This window comes from Verruconis gallopava (assembly GCF_000836295.1).
Source record: "Verruconis gallopava strain CBS 43764 unplaced genomic scaffold supercont1.17, whole genome shotgun sequence".
NCBI classification, from domain to species: Eukaryota; Fungi; Ascomycota; class Dothideomycetes; order Venturiales; family Sympoventuriaceae; genus Verruconis; species Verruconis gallopava.
In genome coordinates this window covers 291,800-304,415 of record NW_015622153.1, presented here as the reverse complement: position 1 = coordinate 304,415, position 12,616 = coordinate 291,800, and the positions used below count along the sequence as shown (strand labels likewise).

General features: G+C 51.9%; 2 protein-coding genes across 3 annotated transcripts; both read right to left on the bottom strand.

The window, feature by feature from the left end:
• Positions 1-162: 162 nt before the first annotated feature.
• PV09_05512 (uncharacterized protein) lies at positions 163-1,780 on the bottom strand. Its single transcript, XM_016359031.1, has 2 exons — positions 1,202-1,780; positions 163-1,136 (listed from the first exon to the last, which is right to left on the bottom strand). Exons 1-2 carry the CDS (start codon positions 1,245-1,247, stop codon positions 544-546), a joined length of 639 nt encoding a protein of 212 aa, XP_016213170.1. The 5' UTR covers positions 1,248-1,780; the 3' UTR covers positions 163-543.
• Positions 1,781-2,703: 923 nt separating this feature from the next.
• Positions 2,704-7,176, bottom strand: PV09_05511. Of its 2 annotated transcripts, none has more exons than XM_016359029.1 (5): positions 6,529-7,176; positions 5,976-6,463; positions 5,736-5,847; positions 5,425-5,565; positions 2,704-5,368 (listed from the first exon to the last, which is right to left on the bottom strand). In XM_016359029.1, the coding sequence occupies exons 2-5, from the start codon at positions 6,197-6,199 to the stop codon at positions 3,182-3,184; spliced, it is 2,664 nt and encodes an 887-aa protein (XP_016213168.1). In that variant the 5' UTR covers positions 6,200-6,463; positions 6,529-7,176; the 3' UTR covers positions 2,704-3,181. The 2 variants fall into 2 exon arrangements, with proteins under 2 accessions (XP_016213168.1, XP_016213169.1); XM_016359030.1 differs by having other exon boundaries at positions 6,850-7,176.
• Positions 7,177-12,616: the final 5,440 nt, after the last annotated feature.

Sequence of the window (12,616 nt, the reverse complement as noted above, 5' to 3'; positions counted from 1 at the left end):
ACGAGTTTGAACCTCTCGGCAGGTTTCAATCGTGCTCTCGCATAAAGTGTTGCAGAAGATTTGTGCATGTGAATCGCTTCAATCCTTTCATCCTGCCCGGGTCGTGATCCTGGAGGACGTATTGTTCGTCGTGTGCCTTGTTGAGGCTGCACGAGCAATGGTGTAAACGTGTTGAATTGTTTCTCAATCTCTAGGCATTCAAAGGGTAGGAAGTAAGACAAGAAACGGCAAACCATATATCTCTTTTTTTGCATTAATTCATTCTTTCCTTCTTTCGGGGTGGTGAACCGCGCCACCTTGAGCTTTGTTGCTTCGTTTGTCACTCCCAAATCTCTCTCATGATAGGAATAGGGTATAAGCTACATTAACGATGCCAGCCATGTCGAAAACCCACACCTCAAGGATGCGTCGAAGCCCACCTAAGTTGAAGAAAAAATTTTTATGTTATCAACATCTGATGCTGTGCTCCTTTTCAAATGAAAAAACAAAAATGAAACAAAAAAGCATGTGCGCCAGGCAAGGGCATTACGGATCTCCAGCGTCCTACTGCTTCTTCTTGGCCACGGTCTTCTTCTTCTCCTCTTGCGTCTTCTTCATCTCGGCGATCTCAAGCTCTTCTTTCTTCTGTGCATACCACTGGCCAGCCTGTAAGACCAGGATGCCTATCAACACTAGAGCAAGGATGGTGTTGCTGGCAGCCAAAACCCGAAGGCTATCCTCCCTGCCGATGACCACCACGCCCTGTCCACCATCGGTGAATTGTGAGAGCTCCGCCTGCGCAGCGGTAACCTCGCTCTCGAGAACGTCGATATCGTACTTGCCCTCAGTGACCACCCGCAGACCCTTGACGATGTTGGCGATGTAAATGGTGATGCCGACCATGTAAAGAACAAGGGACGCGCCGTCAAAGAGCATGTTGGACTCGGACGGTTTGTAGAGCTTGGTGATGAAGCCGACGAAGCCAACGCCGATTACTATGTGCAGGACGCGGCTGATAAGGGGCGGGCTGGCATGCAGGAAGCGCAGGTGCTCCTCGAGCCGGTCGAAGTACGGGGTCCGATCGACGGGCATGTGCCACAGCACATTGTAGTCATACGGGAGGGAGATGAACAGGATGCCAAGGAAAAAGCATGTCGCTGTCAAAAAGGCTGGGTGTGAGCTGGGTGTGTCGCCCAAGGCTTGCGCAAACGTCTGCACTTACGGCCGATGATGAGGAAGGTTGCGAAGGAGTTGACCCCAGTAGGCATGATGGCTTTGTTTGCAGCGGCGCACGTTTGTTTTGTCGTGGGCAGGTGTGTAGAGCGCGCGCGTTCGACGCAGACAAAAGCTGTCGCGAACTCGATGACAGCTTGAGAGGTTTCGTTTGTGCGGAAGCAGTCGAACACCCGAGGAGCTCGCGGCCGTCAATGGTTTCCTCGTCTGTAGCGCCCTTGCGCGTGTCTGCGTTCGTCGCGAGGAAAAATAAAAGAACAAGGCCTGTGTATGATTGGGAAGAGGTGTCTGGGTCGAAAAGGAGCGTTCGTTGCCGGCGGCGTCGAGTGGGCACGAGATACGGGTTACGGAGACAAGCTATGGCTAGGCTAGGAAGGTCAGTAAGTTTAGTAAGTGTTGCTTTCTGAGTGGGTCTGCCCCGTCAACACCCAGAGCACCACGTTGAGGTAAAAAGCTCCAGAGTTGCATCTTTTCTTTTCTTTTCTTTTTCTTATTTTGGCCCTATCTCAATCCGCCGACCACATAATTCACGGTTCCATACCCAGCACGATTCAGCGGCTTCAGTTCCCCGTTTGCATGCGCCGATGCTCGTCTTCCTGTACATATCATTCGAATCAGGCGACGAGCTAGAATCCAGTTGGCGATGACGTACTCACATCTCCCGCCGCCGATTTCACTTTAAAGGATGTTCTGAGTTGGGAGTCTTGCACTGCTCGCAGATGATCGTCCGTGTCAATCGGCAAAAAATTCGCCTCTACAGGTACAACATGCGAGATGGATGACATCCATGGCCTAGTCGTCTGATGCTGCAGCAGCTTGACTTACAAGCACTTTGTGCGACGCAAGTCAAGCTGCACGACCGTGACGCCCGTTCTCCAACCTGACATGTCTGGAAGTTTAGATTCGAAGAAGCTGCAAGATGGGACGGACGGTCGATGAGGGCGCGCAAGCCGACAGTAGGGAAATACCATGCTAGCAACACGTGAAAGTTCGCGCCGATACGTCATCTATATCCTTCAACGAAAAGCAGAAGTAAAATAAAATAAAATAAAATTCAAAAAAAAAAAAAAAAAAAGCCGAGCGGGAGAGCATGCTCTTTCGCCGCCAACTCTCAATCGCACGTTCCAGACAGCAGGCTGACATTTGGTCTCAAAGGCAGTGCGACCTCCTACCGCAAGTCTCGCATATTCTTCACGTCCGCTGTTCAATCAAGTACTGGAGAATTCGGCCGTCCTTCCGTTTCTCTTGAAGCGTTGGCCTCTCCGTTCTCAACCTTTACCACTTGGTTCCACAGGCAAAATCCTAGCATCTGCACCCAATGTGTTGAACCATCCTTTCGGGCCCTGCCCACCAAGAGGCGGCGATGCACACAGTTTTGCTCTGCAAATTCTGAAGAGGTTGGGAGAGGAATGGTGTGAGGTACTATCACAGCGCGCGCATGGCTGTCCCGCCTACGACAGAACAACGGCTTGGAACTGCTTTGCAAGCTTGGCTGTGGCATGGAAGCGGAGTTAATGAAATTATGAGAATACTATAAAGGGACGCGGATTCGCTACCGCCTCCCAAGTCTTTTCACCGAGCTTCAGTCCACCTAATCCACCAAGTCCGCATACAAAAAAGCATGTATCCAACAAGGACAATCAATTAAAAAAAATATCTCAATGAGATACAGCCAAGAATGCCAGCAAATGCGTACCAATCGATGAGACAGGTCCTGAAGTGTCGCTTGAAATTCCCAAAATCCAGTGAATGCGTGACCCAAAGATGCAATGACAGTGAGCATTAAAACTTGCTTGAAGTTGTGGCGAAGTACCCAAAGCTTTCCTCTCGCCAGGCGTATAGTGAAGATTAGTGTGACCCATACTTTGAACAGTGAAGTACTCCACAAGTAAATTTTATTCCACCAAGATGCAAGCAGAAATTAAGTCCACAGGCGATGTGCTATTACGGATCTGTCCCTAGGATCCCACTATCTTCTTCTCCTTACCGTTCCCCACGCTTCCTCATCGTCGTCGTCTTCCTTTCCTTTTGACGTGCTCTTCTTGCCCTGATGGATCACAGCGCTCAAGAAACCAGACTTTTTCCTCTCGCCTGTTTGTGCCTGGGAAAGCTTTAGAGTGCTGCCAGCCGTCACCGTGGAGCCGCCATCGCCGAAATTGACTGGCTTGTACCGGGCGGGTTGCCCAATATTGCTGCGTTCGCTGGGGGCGATGGAAGGTGTGTATCCGTCATTGAGCCGGCCGAAATTGCCCACAGGTACATTCATCACGCTTCTTGCCCCGCTCCCGACGGCCGCTGGCTGATTTAGGAACATGTTGGGGGCAGGTCCTAAGAAGCTCATCGTTCGACCATACATGCTTGGTGCCATGCTTTGCCGATTCAAATTCTGATCAATAATGCTCATGGGCCGGTTTTGCTGCGGAAGTCCAGCCATTGGCATTCCCTGAGGTCCCATAGGCATCTGACCTCCCATCTGCATCATCTGCATCTGTGCCCGCATCTCCATCATCTCTTTCATCATCAAATTGTTTTGCTGCATGAGTTCGAGCATCTGCTGGTTGCGGAGCATGTCGGATTGAGATACTGGATTAATAGGAGCTGATGGCAACTGCATGGGCAGCGCACCTCCCAGGGTCCCAACGCCCGGCATGTTAAAGCCCATAGCCGTCTGTGGATTTGGGCTGCCTCGCCTTGCTCCCCTGGCTTGTTCTTCAGAGGCAATAACTCCTACAAGTCCACCCGGAGGAATTCCAGGGACTGGGGACACTCCAGGCGGAGGCCCGGAAGCAGCACCATACATTGACTGAGCTCGACCTTTGTTGAACGCCAAAGACTCGCGCTTCACTGGAGTTGACAAGTCAGAGGATCCAAAATATGGATCTTCCGGCAGCCTTCTGGCGAACACAGGCAGCTGACTTGCCCTCTGATTTGTAGTCGAGTTCCGAGCCGGCGACGACGGTCGGTCCTGAATGCCAATGTACGAATGTTGACTCAATCGCGGGTCAGGAGTCTTGCTCTTTGATGGGAAGTTGTGAGCTTGCAGGATTGCCAGAGGAACGTCCTCATCCTCCTCTTCCGGCTGCGGCTCGCCATTGAATGTCAAGCTGGGGGCGCTTTGATTCGCACGCAAAAAGTCCGGTCTCATCGGCGGCAGTGTCGACTGATCGCCAATGGCCTTCTTCATTTTCTGCCTCCAAATGGCATGCTGGGCCTCTCTCTGAGCCTCCAGTCTCTTCTTCTGTGCTTGAATCTGAGGGTCATCGTCGTCATCTTCGTATCCATCGTCAGAACCCTCATCGGCAGACTTTGATGCAAAGGTCGATAACGTGTTCGCTTTGGCTTTGTTAAAATCTGCCATAGTCATCACTTTGGCGCCGTTTAGCCTTGGAGGGGACTCGGTCGGCAGACCCAGCATCTGACGGTTGTCGGACTGATGGTTGGCTTGATGGATAGCTTGCATAACCTCTGGATCAAACATCTCCGTGCCGTCCCTTGCTGGTTCGGCTGGCGTCGCCCGCGGTGTTGACCGAGCACTGTCGTTTTTGTTGGCACCTGTGCCATTGGATGGCGACGAAGCGCCAGATTCTCCTTGGTGAGTAAAACTCGACGAAGACGAAGTGGTTTTCAACGAGGTATCGGATGAGCCATTCAGGGGCCGTGACGGGGGAGGCGCAAGGGACTCGGACGTGTTCACCTCCTTGCGAGCCAAGGGGCTGCTCTCATAGACTCCCGAGCGCTCCAAGGTCGACGCCCTCATCGCCCGCACTGACTGTTGGACGAGAGCAGCGTCTGTATCTTCATTTACACCGGAGCGAGTGAATGAATTTTGGGATCGCACGGATGTGCTATGAGCAAGTGACGGAGGTTCGTCCAACAGGTCAGCCGAATCGCTGAGCAACCCATAACTATACGGTTTCGAGTCTCGGGCGACAGTTGTATGTTTTGGAGGTAGAGGGGGTGGATCATCATCCGTGGGTGAATCCGCTGAACCAAGATCCGGAGAGGAGATGAGTCGATCTCCCGACGTCCGGCGAGCCCACTGTGTTGGTGGTGATGCCGTCATCTCTCTGCTATAACCCAGCGGCGGCGAGGGGTGAGTAGCCCTCTGATTATTTGCAAACGCCTTTGGCGGGTTGGAAAGGATAGGTTCGGATTCCTGTCGTTGCATTAGTTCGCGCTTGCTTCAAGGCTATGTGTACCAAGAGAACTTGCCCCTCGACCCAACGTCAAAGGTCGGGAACTTGAATCATTCAACACCCCGCTCTTTCGCTTGTCCATGCTAGAAAAAAGATCACCCCAGTCGCTGTCAAAATCTTCGCCGAGTTTAAGAAAGTGCGGTGATGGGGAACGGTCCTAGATTTTTTGATGTTAGCGCATGATACCCATTGGGCCGTGTACGGGAACAAAGCAGTCTTGGACAAATGTGTAGGCCTTCGAACAAACAAAAAAAACATATTCGGTAGCACAGATTGTCCAGCCGGTTGGAAACGCTTTGCTCAAGTGATCGTGAGTGATTGGTTTACCTTTTTCATAGCCTCAACTGGAGACTGTAATGTCGACGATGAGCTGAAACGAGTGTTCGGATTGTCGGAAAGATGAGAACGAGGTGCTGTGGACGCGCTGCTGTTACTGCCCCTTTGAAGACGGTCAGCAAAACGGAGCGGAGAATGCGAACGAGGATTAGGGGGGGGGAGGTGATCTCGAGGACGCGGCACTAGGTGGGGGCATTGCGGATGACAAATCTTCCTTGGATTGTCACGTACCTGTTTGACGAGCCAGAGTCGTATTCATACGAAGGCTGTCGACTGGGCTGCTGGAAAGTGGCTGCTTTCCTCAAGTCCAAGGCACTGCTGGTGGATTTCTTGGCCGCATCTTCGCGAGGTATGACTCTGAAACTGGACACGGGGGCGGCTGGGCTGCCCTCGTCGATGCTGTTCCCCTGAGACTTACGCCTTCCAAATCGAATGTTCTTCAGGTTGGGAGCCATGGTGTTGGAGGGCGGTGTTGGACTGGCGTGGCGCAAGGGGCAAAATAAGATTACGTAGCGAAGGTTTCTCGCGAAGGCTTTGGTATGACGAAAGCTTTCTTACGGTATTGACATTGGTGCTGGAAGGTCGTGTCGTCGTGTCGTCGAAGGAGAAAGTGAAGCGAAGAAACGTTTGAGGCGATCGTCGAATTAAGATATTACGTGCTGCTCGGCAATGAAGGTCTAAGTCGAAAACAAGCCCAACCGAGCAGTAGCACGGGGTAGCTGTGACAGAAAGCAGGTGTTAGCCATCAACAGCGTGGAGGCATGGTCAATGGGATGACTGAGACCAGGACGGAAGCGAATCGAGGCCGTAGAGACAGACGTCCGAGGCGTTGTCGCTGTGAAAGGTTGCCGGAATGGGCGTAGGGCGTCGGCAGGCCAGCAGCTGAGCTCCGACCACAGTACGAAACGCGTGGAGTGCAGAGTGAGACGGCGGAACGAAGCACGTCGCAAGACGTGAGCGGCGGCAGCAGAAGGTGGAACAACGGCGTTGGTAGCACGACAGGCGGAGTATAGAGTTCGGGGATAGCCAAGGTCAAACTTTTTTTTTTGGCACGTCTGGGACCGGCGACGGTGAGAGGGCGGAGGGTAGTGCAGAAAAGACTTACCGAAGACTAAAATGAAGGCATGTGCTTGAAAGGCAAGCAAGACGGGAAGGACGAGAACAGAAACCGCTGCTGGTGGTGGTGGTGGTGATGATGTTGCTGCTGCTGCCACGGCGTTGGGAGAGGGAGAGGGAGACGAGAGGAGAGGAGAGGACGGAGACGGAGCTGGGCCGGGCGAGCTTGCTAAAACGAAAGACTGGAGGGAAGGGGGAACAAGCAAGCGAGGATGCGGAGTCGTAGGTCGTCGAGGCAGGATCAGAAGAGAAGAACGAGTGAACAATACAGGCAAGAAGACGGACAATGATCAGGAAGAAGAACAGCGAGACGAGGGGGCGTGTGTGATGCACGCCAACTGGGGCGGTTTCGCGGGCGCCAGAGCGAGCGATGGGCACGACGGACCAGCCGCGGCCAGGCCAGGACAGGCCCAGGACAGGCCCAGCACACGCCCGGGGCCGGCGCTGCGGTTGCCAGCTCAACCCTCCCCAGCGCCACCCGCGGATCGGCAGCGATGAAATCACTGCTCTCGCTCACATTCGCCCGCGCCTCCCACCCTCGCGTCCTCCCTCCAGCACGTCCGTTCTACGGTGTCGTCGGTGGTGCCTGGTAGCACCGCTGCTGCGGACGACTGTCGCTGCGACCGGACTCCGTGTGGTTCCTCCGTCCGTCCCGAGCAGCAAGCCCCGCCGTCGTGTCGAATGACGGCCGTGTCTTTCCCAGCCTCCGACCTGCCAGCGTCGTGCCCGCGTCCGCGCACCGCACACCACCGCCCGCTCTGCTCTGTCCGCAAGACCCGCCCGCACCTCGCGCTCAGCCAAACCGTGCCTACTCCATCACCACAGCCGCCATCATCATCATCATCGTCGTCGTCATCGCCATCGTCATCGGCGTCGTCTTTCTTTTCCTGGGCTGCGCTGTTTGCCGGCCCTGACCTTGCGCGTACGGTGCCAGGCCATGGCATGCAACGCCACAGTTCGCAATCTTGTCAGTGCATATAAGTGGAGAGGGCTGATAATTTTAGCCGCAGCGTGCCCACACGGGAAGCTTTCTCAGCTGCTCTCTCACGCATCACGCCTGCTCGCAAGGCTCAAAATCCGCAACCGTCTCGTTTGCGTCTTTTCATGTCCGCTCGCGCGCGCTCTCCCTCTCACCTCTCTCTTGCTCTCGTTCCATTTTTCGTCTTGCCAGGAACACCACGGCCAATTGTGCAGCTCTGCATGGCACTTCCTTCGTGCCTCAACGTCATGCGTGTCACACACTCTCCCACAGCTACGTCCGCAAACACAAACTCAAAAGCACACGTACGGAGTGCTCAATAACAATTCACACTCGGACAGCGGAGCCGTCCCTTGGGAGGCTTTACGCCAAGTCAGAAGAAGTGATCAGGGGTTGGTCCTAAACGGGACCTGGCTTGGCTTGACACCCCTGCGCTCTTCTCAACTCTGCGCTCGTTCAGTCCATGATGGCCACCCATTTCTCAGCGTGCGCCGGAACAGCAGCGACCACCCAACCAGCCTTTCGGCACTCAACTGCCTCCGATGCCATTCTCATTCGTTGCTTTTGCTTCGTCCCGTCAAAGCTATCGGAATCGGCTCGACCATTGTGGAACGTTCCGACCCTGCTTGACTCGCCCAATATGGCTTATACACTCAGCCAGACCGTCCTGACTAACCTAAACACGCTCACTCTGTACAAATCGCTTTGCACTGCGTCGCCCACAGACCACCGTGCTGTCCCTCCATCATTTGAGTCGTGCTTTTTGCCCGTCGTCGACTGCTTCGTCGGAGTCGTCGGAAGAGTGCTTGTCGCCTCTTTGGAACACGCTACTATCTTCAGGGCATTCAATCCCACGCCTGACGAAGACATACGAATGAGCCTGACCCTCGACCGATATGGCCAAGTCCAGACAACAAGTGAGCGTTGAACCCTAGGCAAAGGTTTTGCCAAAGTTCTTGCCGCGTGTCATCCAGAGCCTGCGTTGAGCCAACCTCTGTTAGCTCGACTCATCCCATGCTCTCGTGATGTTCCCGTGGTATGATCAAATCTCCCCGTTGTCATCCTCCTTTTCCTGCTCTTCTTTCTCTCCGTCTTCGGTTTTATTTTTTTGAGCGTGAGACGTAAGCATACCATACATTGAATATCTACTCTTCTCTTTAGTTGTATGTGGTCGCGTGGGATGGTTTGCCACGTCTATGAGAGCATGTCCTTCTTGCTCTGAGAATTTCTGAATAGTATTTGTTCTCACTTTTTCCTTCAAAAGCGTTTCAATTAAGAAAAGATGCGCCAAGGGAAAAGGAGGGAGACCAATGAAAAGACCCGTCTTGAACTGCACAGAAAAAGTCGAGATCAAGAGGAACTGACAACGCCCCACCGTCAATGAGGAAACATGCACAAGAGCTTGAACTCGACCTGTGTCATTGGTGCTAGAGGCCAATCCAAAACTTCACCTCGTATGCTAACATCTCCCCTCCAAAATGGTTGTCGAACCTTTGTCATCCTTGAACAGAGGCCAATTCTACGAGTTCATGGCCTACAGCCCGTGCGTTGTAAAATTTTCTTTCCTAATCACGAAACCTGCTTTTGAGCTGGCAGGTGCATTCGCCGAGGCGTACATACCTGTTCATTATGTCGACGGTCTGTGAGATCGATTGGTTCTAAAGATAGCACCCATGCCAGGAAAAGCTCTTCTTACCCCTTCATCGTCCGTCATCTAGCAACATGTTGAAGACATGCGCAAACCCGGGCAACTCATAAGGACCAGACGGGTGGTTGTTGCCCAGGAAGTGGTGCCAGATGATGCGATCCAAGAAGATGAGTGAAAAGCCCAGTGCCCAGGCTATGACGAGCCACTCCATTTTCTTTTTGGACTAGCATACATCAGAAATGTAAAATGTTAGCATGAGCGTGAAGGTGGGTGTAGGTGTTCTCGTTGTTGTCAGTCGGTACGGTTGCTCCATATCTGGATGAGCTTTGCGTTGAAGGATTGGTTTTTGTTTGCCTTGGTGTACGGTTGCTGCGCCCAGTGATCATCAAAAGCACAGTTAACATGGCAGCCCGAAGAGCGAGTAATATGTCAGAATTGACTGAGAACCCATTTTTTTATCAAGCAGTTCGAGTTCGGCACGGTGCTGGCAAGTGAAAACTTCATGATATCCCCTGTCCTATCGTCTCCCAAAAGCTTTGCTGTTGCTGCTGCTGCTGCTGCTGCTGCTCCTATTCGATCACCCGAGTTATCCAAAGCTCGTCGAACCGTGCGTGTGTGTGGTCTAATCGACCACATGGGACGATGAGCACTTCTATACCTATTGAATGTACTGCGCCTGCCTTGGCTTTCAGGCCCACGCTTGTCTTTCGTTGCTCAAAGAAAAGCTAGTCACTGTACATTATCGCGGTGTGAAGAGAAATAAGAATATAGAAATTATGAGCATGTGGCAACCGTAGGTTCTCTGTCCTCTTAATCTCTAGAAATATTATGATTAATGCGTCGCTTTCAGGAATTCGACCTACCTATCAAACGTACGGCAAGAAAACAACACAGCATTCTTTTCTCAGCTGCTTCTGGTCGTCGAAACGAATGCACACCAATGTGCATTCTCTGATGTCATTAGCCAGGATCTTGACTCTGAACTCGTCCTCACCTGCTGCGAGAGCATCAAAAGAGAAGGTCATAGCATGATGGTCTTGGCTACGATGGAGTTGAAGGAATGTTCGAAAACGCTACGTAAAAACAAGCATCCACAGGGGTTCAAGAGAATTAATTCATGCCGCCTGAACGGAAGCCAAACTCACACAGAGTTGGACCAGGCACTCTAGCAATGTGGTTCAATACGATTGGGCAAAACTTAAGACAATGTCCATGCGAATAGTTCGGCTTCATACACACATTTTATGCTATGTAGAAGCTGCTGACTGGTCCTACAGAAAGTATAGCTTGCAGCAAAACCGAGTTGAGGGTTCAAGTTTGTTGCATTCGATGGGGGGTTTGGCACGTTGTGCAGAGCTGCGTGCGAATGATCGGAGATTGCGGTCAAACCATCCATCGATGTCGGTCAGCAAAGAAGCACCGAGCATATTAACAGAGCGCGTCTACAACGGCACTGATCGATGAGATGGATAGTGTGCAGATTTCCGGCAAGATGTTGCGATGCATCAGAGCTCGAAGAGATCTGGTAACTTCCACGAAGCTCAACTCTGCAAAAAGGACTAAGTCGATCTTCATATAAGACTATGGGCCTCTCCCGGTAAATGAACGTGAAACTAGCACCTGTATTTAATATTCGCTGGTCATTTGATCGAACTGTCCAATCCTCTAGAAGCACATTGGTCGAAGAACGTTCGCAAGTCGTCAAAATCGCAGGATTATCGCAGGCTATACTTTGGGTGGGACAAAGAAACGCAAGCTCCAAAATCTTCAAAAAGCCACGACTGATCTGGCCTGGTCCTTGTGGTCTGCAAATCTTGCAGCTATCAGTGGCGTTCACCGGTGATCCTCATTGATCTAGCTTTATTATTTAGCGAAGCAGCTGCAGAAGTCTGCTCAGCCGTGTATTCATAACTGCGGGGTGAAGTGAATGGTATCAAAGTATGCGCCTCGCTTGTTCTCCCGATTGCCATGGTTATTTTGTCGGTCATCAAACGTGTATTTTCAAGGTCTAGCATGTTTTTCAGTTGAAGTAGTTCTAGATACGTTTAACAGAAAGCGCGTCTGAGAAGTCATTCTACGTAGAAATCTTACTCGTGTCTTATGCGAGTGCCTTATCCTGCGAAGAAAGGGTTTCCTTGCCAACACATTACTCCTGTGTTGGTGGTCTTTCGAGTTGAGAAAAGAATCAAGTATACAGGACGGAGTAGGCTGAATCGATGCTTAGCGTGCATTAGTGTCTTCACCGCCACATGACCCACACTTAACTTTGATCAAACTGTCATAAGTATCACTTAGCTCACGAGACAATTCTTTAGGTTGCAAAATGGAATAGACATAGTACCAGATCGGAAAAGGGATCGGGTTGATTCTCGAGGTCCTTGGAAAGCAGATCTTCTGTTGATCTGACAAATTTCGCCACCAGATGCACGGCGCGGTCTCTCCGTAAAGTCTGTTGAAAGATATAAAACAACAGCGTCAGCTTGTCACAATCACCAGCCGATCTATGCAGTCTAAAGCAAGCTGGGAACCAAAAATCAAGTCGGGTTCAAAGCTCTTGTCATCCGTCACGAGCAGAGGTCCCCACCAGAATTGCGTCTTTTACGACAGGCTGTCGCAGCCGCTTTTGGATAGGTCAATCCGACCGTTATTTGGATACTTCCAAGAGTCTGTTGCGTAAGATTGTGTTGATTGCGCATCCGAAGACGGATGCTGAGTAGCAGGACGCAGCAAATACGCTACGGGATACTCCTAAACCGTTGATACTTGGCTTGCCACTACACAAAAAGCATACTTGGGCGGCTGCATTTGGCTCGAAGAAGGCGACACGCTGGAGAGGCTGTGCGTTCGTCATAAGTCCAAGGCCATTAAGACCCAGGGTGCGTCTTATGCCTCTCATCCTGCCGGAAGAGGCCTAAGTCTTGCAGAATTAGTCTGGCCGTGGAGAGAAAACACCCGTCCGACTCTCGTTACGGCTAATGTCGCTGAAGTACAGAAGCGAGGACGCGTGACAGGTAAGGCCCGGCCAGTTCTTTGCTCAGTCCGAGCCATTTTTGGGCAGCCTCAGACCGGTACGATGGACTTCCTACTCGCAAGGGCAGCAGGATTCATGATTCGAAGTCCCAGTGCAAT